Source organism: Trichoplax adhaerens, genomic scaffold (assembly GCF_000150275.1).
Source record: "Trichoplax adhaerens TRIADscaffold_2 genomic scaffold, whole genome shotgun sequence".
Lineage (NCBI taxonomy): Eukaryota > Metazoa > Placozoa > Uniplacotomia > Trichoplacea > Trichoplacidae > Trichoplax > Trichoplax adhaerens.
This window is the reverse complement of record NW_002060944.1, coordinates 5,930,538-5,941,609: the sequence shown is the minus strand read 5'-3', so window position 1 is coordinate 5,941,609 and position 11,072 is coordinate 5,930,538. Positions and strand designations below refer to the sequence as shown.

The 11,072-nt window shown below is 34.6% G+C and overlaps 1 protein-coding gene across 1 annotated transcript; it reads right to left on the bottom strand.

The window, feature by feature from the left end:
• Nucleotides 1-1,204: 1,204 nt before the first annotated feature.
• Nucleotides 1,205-2,872, bottom strand: TRIADDRAFT_53573 (uncharacterized protein; the record flags this gene model as incomplete). Its single annotated transcript, XM_002109448.1, has 6 exons — nucleotides 1,205-1,270; nucleotides 1,437-1,470; nucleotides 1,580-1,679; nucleotides 1,788-1,881; nucleotides 2,015-2,145; nucleotides 2,767-2,872. 6 exons carry the CDS (start codon nucleotides 2,870-2,872, stop codon nucleotides 1,205-1,207), a joined length of 531 nt encoding a protein of 176 aa, XP_002109484.1.
• Nucleotides 2,873-11,072: the final 8,200 nt, after the last annotated feature.

The following is an 11,072-nucleotide window of genomic DNA, read 5'->3' as shown; positions in this document are numbered from 1 at the left end:
TTTAATGTCATACATACATTACACAACAAAGTGCGATAGAGGTTGATATAAACTTGTCAACAAACTATTTTCACGTGAAAAATTAAAGTAGATTGAGCTAGATATAAAAATTGATAATATGCAACCATAATACCGTAGTTAAAATTCATTTTGAAGTAAAGGGTAAGAGTTTACGGTAACATTAAGGTTATGTCAATTTATCTTATTAGAGTATTATAATATATAAGTGTATTAATGTGATACAGCTTTAGCAATGTTACTGGTAATAGAGTAAATAATCGATGGAGCTAGGTTATTTAACGAAACTGTTGCGAGATTAATAGAATATAAACATATTTACGTAAATATTTCGTTTGGTAGCTACAAATTACAATAGCTAACTTTTAAAAATTATATTCGAAAGATATTTAAAAAGTTAGCAGGGAAATCTTTTGAATATTTTGTTGGCAATTGAACCATCAAATGTAACAATTAAAGTAGACTAATAGTTCAATTGTCAATAAAACCAGATGGCTACGTCATCTTTAAGGGTGTATCGAATCATGAAAATAGAATGCGCTCCTTCTCGTACGTCACTTAAACATGCTAAGTAACTTTTGTTCTTCTTCTGATTCATCGCTACAAGTATACGCAAGAATAGGATATACACGTAGCGTTATTAGTGACGTGCAAAATGTCATCAATTATTAATTTATAGTTAAAAGTTTCGTATAAAAATCGTTGGTGATGCCCTCTTTATGTTATTTAGACATTTATCGCAATCGAATTTCATACAGGTGTCATGATGGTCGATTGGTTTTGAAATGGTCTGGTTCATTCATTGCTCGTAGAGAGTTAGCCAACGCGTTCTGCATCATCTATAATTGTAGAATTTTTATATAGCATAGGATACAATTTTTTAGTCCAAAGAAAATGCAAAGCCAATAATTCATTATACATATTAAAATTACGAAACCTACTTCAGGTTTCCAACTTGATTCCAACCAATTAATTATGCTACCAGATAAAGCTTCGAAATTACTTAAATTGACCGAACTATCGAAACTTTGAAACTGTGTATCCATAATACTCTTGAACTGTGCAGGTTTGGTGCATCACGATGACAAGAATCAAAAAGAATTAAAATATTAGTTTATTAGACAAGAAAGGATAGTGTATTGTATACATCATCATATCTGTAAATGGTGCTTGAAATTCTACAATATCATCCTAAGCCAAGCTTTACCGCATCAAATTGCTCTTCATCAGTGATACCACTCTCTTGTTGTGGCTGAAAGAAGTAAAATATGAATGATTAATCAGTTAGAATATATGTGAATGTTTCGAGTATACAAAAGATTGCATAGTAGGTTTAAATTAAATAGTTAACCCGTGTATATACGTACACTACTACTAGGATATTCATGAATATATAGCAAGTAAGCATAAAATTTTACCTGATTATGTACTCGAGCAATTTGTTCGTAGTTTCTAATCAACAGAGGAATTATTATTAACAGTTAATTGATCAATATTTTAGCTCTGTCAATTCCATCAACATAGTGAATTTATAATTATCACAGTTTTATCACAGCATTACGTTTTCATAATTTCCAAGGCCATAACTTCTTTTCGAAATTGATCTAATTGTTCGTGTAATTTTCTTCTATCTTCAGTTAAATACTGTAGATACTCTACGGCTAATTATTTCGTTTGTTAAACAGAATGATATGATAAGCAATGTGAAGATTTACTTTTATATCTTAATTATCGATGATGTTTATCGGGTAATAATTTTTCTAATTTACCCCGTTGTAATATGATTGCTTTGCTATGTTTTTGTCCGGCGTTGCTGCTATTTCGAAGCGTTGGTAAAAGCGTTTGTAAATCTTCAAACCCTTTCTATTTTGTTTAATATATTAAATTTTAGATTTTTCAAAGAGTAAAGGAATAACAGTTGCATGCTTTTATATAGAAGAAGATTGTAAGTGATTATGTTTATATCAGGGGACGAAAATTTTTGAATTTAACCAACCTTAATCGCATCCCGTCGCTTCTGTTCAGCAATTGAGTGTGCCGTCCGTTTCCTTTCTAAAGGGTCTTGAACATCTTGCTCGTCATCATCATTCAGATCATCTCCATGTTGATCAGTAAAATAAGGATCCACTACATACGTCAGATTTTGTATAAAAAAGGAGTAGTTACTTTGGAATCGATTTATAGCAACGATTACAACGTGATTTGATATTATTTCACGTTTCATATTAAATGGTATCAATTAACTATTATTTCTTATACATTTAGTTAGCAATGCTAGTACAATAACAAATTAAATGTTATTACTGTGTGCAATATCTATAAGTTTGTAACATTATGGTAAAAACTGTAGGATATTTTACATATTTATTACACAGGCATTTAGCAACATTCCTTATACAGATATATATATATATATATATATATAAAATTAACCTATTAATCATGGTTATAGTCTAAATACCAGACCAAAGATAGATGACTGAAATGATGAGTATTACATAGGTATATAATTAATAAAATACCGTAGCCCATTTGAGCATTTCTGTATCTTGAGCTATTATCATAAATTGATTTATGACTACGAGATAATATCATCTATTGTAGTTTTAGAAATCAGCACGGAGAGATACTTAATCAAGGAATAGCTAAAGTCAGCTTATGAGTAATCATCTTAGAAGACAGGCTTCATTTACAGTAGAGTAAATATCCTATAAACATGCTATATGTATATTATTGACAATTTTGTACCGATTTGGCTAGACGTAGAAGCATCATCTTGTTGATTCATTTCTATTTCTTCCTGCTTAAGCCTCGGTGATCGAATGAGGTCCTGTTGATACCAACAAGCATGCATTTTTAGTCTTAAGCTAATTATAACATTTGTCTATTTACAGCGAACATGCGTACAAAAAGATATTGTAAGTGGTAGCCCTAAATCCTGAAGGTAAGGTTTGCCATACGGAGCGACTTTTAGCATTATGGGCGTACATACTGTACATAAATTAACGTTAGTAGCTGTTCGTAGCTACATATTGTTGATTTCTATTACTCTATTCTAATGTTTGAATAGTGTTAATTAACTGAATCTACTGTAATACTAATTGAAGCATGATATCCATAATTAATCTCAGATAACTATACGCTAACAGTACAATCGATTACTGGTATGTTATGTGTAATATCGGTTTATGGATAGCATTAGAGGTATCCAGGATAGTATTGGTGTTATCCCCTAATTCTCCTAGTAGGACTGATCTTAGCTATTATCTAATTGCTGTTGCTACCCGGATAGTTTCGATACTATTCATTACCCGACATTATCTATAACACTCATATGCAGTACAACTACAAGTAACAGTACTGTAGTCGAAGGCACTAACGCAGCGATAATAACATTTTGATCTTGAAAAAGGTAGCCTTTAGCGTAGCTTATAATAGAAAAGTCAATTCTGGATAATGACAAAATTTACTACAGTCTGTATCTATTAACAAGGATCATACCATAGAGGTAAAAAAAGCCTTTACGGATCGTGCTTTAAAGGATGTAAAGATCGTATTTTACACATACTTAATTATTTATCTTCCAGGAACACATACAGTACTGTAGTTACAAAACAAGGACAATTAAAATTTCGGAGGCAATAGTAAGAGACGATAACAGTTGCATCGATGTATCATTAACAATCATGTAAAGTTTATAGGTGATGGTAAAAATTCAATAAATTGAAATAGTATTTATCTTCAAGTTGAGTGAGTGTGGATTGAAAACGAACACCTATGCGAAAATAAACACTTTTTGATGTTGGAAATGGAATTTATCAAGCACACGTATACTTGTACAGATGCCAACGTTTACGATATTTTGGTAACAAATGACTAGTACATAGGGACCTTTTAAGACGTCCCTGTTTTATCATTGGCTCGCGGGGACGATTTTAGTAATTACTGTAGAAAGTATAGATGCAAACGTTTACAATATTTTGGTAACTATAGACTAGTATACAGGTACGACGGTACCTACTTTATCGAGGGACTTTTAACAAGTCTGTGCTTTATCATGGACTTGGTTTGATAATTTTAGTCATTACTGTGCACAGACGTTGAAAGTGGAGAGTGGAGACAATAAAATACGGTAAACATTTACCATGGTGAAAGATTAACTCCTAGCAACACAGTACGGAATCATCTTCAAGTACTTGTTTCACTCTAAAATCGACTAGGCGTAATAAAGATCATCAGATGTACACAGCGGTGATCCAGTTTAAGATTTCCGAATAAAAAGTTTTAAGAGATTTATACATCTAAGGTATATAATTAGCAGCAAGACAGAAGAAACGTCAAACTTTAGAAATTACTTTCAATCTTTTACACGATTGCAAGGGCGATAAGCTGTTTCTTTGAGCTAGCAGGCTCGTCTCTTGCCTTTGCATAACATCCATTTACTGTCAAGTGGCAGCATGCGCGTACCTGATGATCAGTCAGTTTGATGATAAGCATGTCAGATCAGACATATCTCCGACATTCAATGCTTCATTATTTCCCGTACACTTGGCGTAATTTTGCAGTTAAAATGACTATTGCAAAGGGAAAGGGGTAACTTGAAGATTATATAATTATAAAAGGGATCAAAGTTGTAGCATATATAGCTCGAGTTGTTTTGTTTGTTTTCAAGCGTATGTCAGCCGGTATTGATAATAATCATGAGAGACAAAGTGAAGAGTTACAAGTTTGATTCTTGAGCAATTTAATCGGTAAGTTGATGGCAAGATAAACAGTATTGTAGTATTACCTTTCGATTTAACTATTGTAGTTGTAGAATAGCTCCATTTTCCGCTTTAGTTAACCTTAACAGTCAATGCGTAGTAGACGTGAGTAGGCATCCCTTGCCCAAAAGAACGAATGAGTCAAGATCGAGATTGATGTTGAAAGTACGTGAGCATGTAGAATACCTTTCATCCAATGTGTGAACAAAGATAGAATGAAAGTAAAAATTTGGGACGACTTGTGTATGCTAGATGGACCAAATTTCTTTGCTACGGTAAGATATTATTCCACTAGTAATCAATTGACTGCGTCGGCATGGCAGTTGATTGCAATTTTTACAAATGGTTTCTCGAATTTGAAGCTAAAGTTGCGCACTCTCAGTTTTCAAATGTAAGAGAGTACTTTCACTTAACCGATGAGAGAAAAAACGAAAATCGGTACTGGAAATTAGCCGATTATGGTATCTTTTTACGATTAGCAATCGTTAATCAACTAGGCTACTTTTTATCTTATTGTATCCATTCATCATCCCATGGAAAGTCGTGTATTGACAATGACAGTAAGTTGACAATCACTGATGGCTATCCTACAAGTAGCTGGAGAAAGTCCAGTAGACGACTACTCTGTCTATTGGGAGTATTTCAATTAAGGGTCAAGTTTACTCTACTCGCATCATAATGATGAATATCGCAGTTTCTACATGTTTTCTATGTCTTTCTATTTTGGGGGAATAGCATGCTATAGTAGAGTATCGATTCATTCATTGATAGTATTCATCTTTTTACCATGAGATGCTAATTATGTACGCCTAAAATGAATTCATTTCTCCTGAGTTTTAACATGGTTGAAAGAGGCGAATAGACAGTGAGTGATGTACATTGTCATTTCTAATGCATATAGTGTGGAATACAAGTAGATAGAAGATGGATAAATACCCTATCCTACGTTCAATCGTTGAAAAAATGGAAATAATGTCATGTACTTGGTTATCCATTTTCTCAACAGTAAAAGAAGTTGAGAAAAGCTACAGGATTCAATTCAGTTTGAAAGGCATTATTAGAAGTCGCTAATCGTCCTATACGAGTGGCACATTCATCACGGCTACGATTGCATTGGGATATCGCATGCATTTGAATCCAATATCAAGCAGAGAAATTGCTCGATTGATTTCGACATCGATTGCTATTCAATGATGATATCATGGATGATGAAAGGCCGGCCTACAACGGTAGAGTAGTTGATGGCGATGATCGCCATTTGGCTATCACAAAAAGGAGTTTACGTGTCCATCATGGTTGGCACCATGCAAAGAGTTCAGCCGATAGGAACTATCTCGCCGTGTTCAATAACGCTTACCTTAATATCTTCAAGGTGATCAAAATTTCAACGGTATGCAATTGACCCTCAGGTTTTTTCTCTTTTTTACGGGCCTAAAGCGTATTGCAATTTCTTTTTCTCCCTCTTAAACCAACTGATTGTAGATCTACGTCAGAAAGTTTGTCTTGAGATTTTGCAATAACTCGCTACTATCCACGTACAATACGTCAGGAAAGGGCTGCTCTGGCTACTCAACTCTACATGCTACACTTACCCATACATACCATCCAGTACTAGCCTTGAGTATACATGGAGTCGTGGAGTCGAAAATTGGACCAGACCGGTGTAAATACGGTAAAATAAATAAATAAATAATAATCAATCACTCAATAGTATCAAGACAATGCTGGTCTAATGCCTATTCTGTGACAGCTGTATGAGTCAATACTATGTTGTAGCGGATGGAGCGGACGGACAAGCGAGGAAAACGATGTGCAGAATGGTTTGTCATCTTGTGGGATCATGGTGTCCGTTATGTTAACTTATTACACTGTCTACTAGGACAAAAAAAGAATAAAAACGGTCGAATAGGTGACAGCTCATTTTGCACACGACTTTGCTACAACGATCCTGAAGTAGGCTGCCAGCTTCTGCAAATACAACACCCTCCGTTTCTTCTTCGTAAAACACTTTTCTTTATTGCATAAAACCAGAGCTTTTACCAAAGATCACCTAGATCTCTTTCCCTATAGTGATAGTTTGATACTTGCACAGTCTTATCATCAAACTTGCCGCATGCTCTATTTCAAAACCTCCATTTCTTCTTCGTAAACACTTCTCTTTATTGCATAAAACCAGAGCTTTTACCAAAGATCACCTAGATCTCTTTCCCTATAGCGATAGTTTGATACTTGCACAGTCTTATCATCAAACTTGCCGCATGCTCTATTTCAAAACCTCCATTTCTTCTTCGTAAACACTTCTCTTTATTGCATAAAACCAGAGCTTTTACCAAAGATCACCTAGATCTCTTTCCCTATAGTGATAGTTTGATACTTGCACAGTCTTATCATCAAACTTGCCGCATGCTCTATTTCAAAACCTCCATTTCTTCTTCGTAAACACTTCTCTTTCTTGCGTAAAACTAGAGCTTTTACCAAAGATCACCTAGATCTCTTCCCCTATAGTGATAGTTTGATAGTTGTACAGTCTTATCATCAAAGTTGCTGCATGCTCTATTTCTTCTTCGTTAACACTTCTCTTTATTGCGTAAAACCAGAGCTTTTACCAAAGATCACCTAGATCTCTTTCCCTGTAGTGATAGTTTGATACTTGTACAGTCTTATCATCAAACTTGCCGCATGCTCTATTTCTTCTTCGTAAATACTTCTCTTTATTGCGTAAAACCAGAGCTTTTACCAAAGATCACCTAGATCTCTTTCCCTATAGTGATAGTTTGATACTTGCACAGTCTTATCATCGAACTTGCTGCATGCTCTATTTCAAAACCTCCATTTCTTTTTCGTAAAACACTTCTCTTTCTTGCGTAAAACCACAACTTTTACCAAAGATCATCTAGATCTCTTTCCCTATAGTGATAGTTGTACAGACTTATCATCGAACTTGCAGCATGCACTATTTCTATCTTACGCGTATATTTCAGTTTCGAAGGCCATTTGTCGACACTCTACTGTATTCTACAACAAGTGGGAGATTACCACTGGTGTCGTGATGCTCGTACAATAATAAAGGAGATTAACAGGCCAACTTTGGGTTAACATTGATGGATTGTAAGATCACTATCGGTCTCGTAATCCTACTTTATTAACGATACACATGCTCTGGCTATCATCACTAATAGTAGTACAGTAATTAATTATGTAAAAGTAGCTTGCATAAGGATTTACTTGACTGTGTACTGAGCAGAGCAGACCAAAATCAGCAAGAAAAAGACGTTGTTATCGTTTACTAGGCTTTAATACTTTAGCTCCCCAAAGGTAGCAATATTGCCTTGTAAAATATCAATTTACTTACATAAATACAATGTTCCAAAGGAGTCAATAATGCAACAGCATTTCCTAAACTGTACGATCTTGTATAGCAATACAGAGCAAGTATATATAGTAATCCTACAAGCTATGAACGGAAAGCTGTATTATGGATCATAGCTTGGAGCCAAAAATCGTGGCTGAGCAGTAAGCACGGCCAAGCTAGGTATCTGATATCCTTACGGACTCCTTGATAAATGATGTCCTTTAATCGTCAGCAGGGATCATAAGTCATGACTGGACGAGAGATAAGCTGGATATTCAAATTACTGATTTTAACCATAGCTAATTAGCGTCAATTTATACCTTTAGCCAATTATATTCAAGAATAGCGATTGCCTAAGCCGCATTTACAACTCCCTACCACCAAATAAACCATCATCATTTACCTTAACATTGAACATATACAGTACAGTATTTATCTACATAATTTAACTCTCATACAAGTCCAAAACGAAAACTACATTATTATTTTATAAAAGCGAGTCGCTATTTGATAACGAATCCTGATAGTAATGCATACGTGGACATTTTATAGCCATGTTATTCAAAAAGTACGAGTTGCATATCATACATACTTGCAGATTAATACGGCGAATTAGTATTTTGTCTATTTTGGGCAATTACTTAAGAAGCGCATCAGATAATGAGCTGTAAGAATGATCTTGAAATAAAAAATACAAGTTGCGTATCATCTCATTTTATAATATAATATAATATTGTAATAGCTTGATTATAAATTTTTCTTTCGCCTCTCCTTCTCCATTTCGACCTGAATATTTCTTAGAAAGGTGTTGAAGAAACCTTCTTTTACTTCTTGACTTTTAGAATAAGGAGCTTGAGTTCTCCGTTTCAAATTTTCAACACTCTCATTGCCTAAATTGATTATACAGTACAGTATATCGTAACGCAGCAGTTTTGAATTATTTGAAAGGCAATCATACTGAAAGCTATATTTGATTACCTCAGAAATGTTCAAATTATATTTTACAAAACGCAAATCCAGCCATTGTGCAACTGAATTTCAATGCATTACGTCTATTCTATGCACTCACCCACATTCCGCATTTTGAGGTAATGATAATGAGTTAATTGGGCAAGCCTACGCATAAGGTAGGAATTGGCCAGCTACAGATTGGAAATAATGTTTGATTCATTCTTGTTAAGGATAATAATTAAATCATGAAATGCTATTCTTACCCTTTCCGTTAAATATTGGCTTGCAAATCGGCTTGGTAATGACAAATAATAATATTAGCATTCGATTGTAGAGGATTGTAAATTTATAGATTTAGTTCAACCTGAATGACTAAGGTCGAAAGAAAGTCCAATTCACCTATATCTATTGCAGTAATACTTTTACCCTACCGAATCTGAGAATGAATCATTTCTCAATTACTACCGTATCTCTATTTCTTGAATACGATGTATTATTACTTTGATAAAGATTGACGATGGTATCATTTCAGTGAATTCTTTGTCAATTATTACTCTATCTATTTCAGAATATTGTTACTTTAATTGAAGAATCAAGATCCATGAATGAGTACTTGTAGTGAATTATTTGTAAATGATTGTTGTGTCTCTGTTTCAGAATATTACTACTTTAAAGAATTGCGATAAACGATTGTATCATGGATTGCTTACAAAGTCCGTTACATGATGGATTGTTTAATAACATGGCAGCAAGTAGAATATATAAAGTATATTATATGCGATGCAATCACTTGTATCGCGTATACCCTACTAGGAAAGGCTGAGTTGCAATTTTGAATTACCTACCATGTCATCTTCTACGATTTCAAATCAAATCGTATCATGGTATCATCTTCAACTTTATGAAAAAGCTTACTTTCTGGTGTATTACGAACTACAACAGTCTATCGATACTGTAGAAGAAAATAGAAGCCGATGAAGAAGCTGATTGAGAAATTTGAAAAATTTTTAACCTTGTCAATTGCTGTCATGCTGGATTGACACGTAGCTTAGTTATGTCATGCAGTTACTATGCAAGCTAGTACGACATCAAAGCAAGTGTAGTTCATTGTGATGACTAATCAACCCCTGTACAAACTATTTAAGGTGACAAAGTGTACTTGAATAATATTTCTGTTCTCAACCTATCTCTTCATTCAACATTCACCATTTGCATCATGCAATCAAAGGTAATTCAACCTACCTAATAAAACGTTCCCAAACCATGTCGAGATTGATTAAGTTCAAGGAGTGACTGCCGGCTATGGAAAGGTTCTTGACTGACTGTACTGTTACTAATGATATCCCCACGAGATAATGACGAATACACAGCTTGGATGTTGTTATTGTTCACCTAATAAGGGCAACTTTAACTTGGTGGGAAAGAAATATCCAGGTAGGTCATTTTTACCTTAGCACAATCATGACTAAAAATAAAACTTGCTACTGTACAGGGACTGGAAAATGGCAAATTTGGAAACTTATCGTGTGCTGAAAACACTGCTGGATTTTCACTCCTGTATTGTACTGTACAGTATAGAAGTCAAGCTTTGAAGCCTTCATTGGTCCCTGGCTGAATGGGAATAGAGTATCGTACCGTACGATACAGTACAGTACTTTCATTCTTTCTTTTACAGTAAGTACTGTAGCGTCATGTACTGTGCACTGTAGAGCTTTCTGAGTCATGACTATGATTCAGTATCATGGACTACTTCAGTACTGATACGCAACTGCAAGAGTGCAGGTAGACCTGAGAAAGGTTCGATTCGGTTCGAACCGTTATGAGCTATGTCTGCAGGTCTTTTTTGCGTAGTCCATGACAGTCTGTGTACACTGTACAGTACTGTAGTGGCACACTAGATTGCATCATCTCAGCAGTATCATTAATTCATGAATGAATTAATGAGCAGCTATTTGATCCGGTGGCTTACAAGGCTCAGCGCAATACGC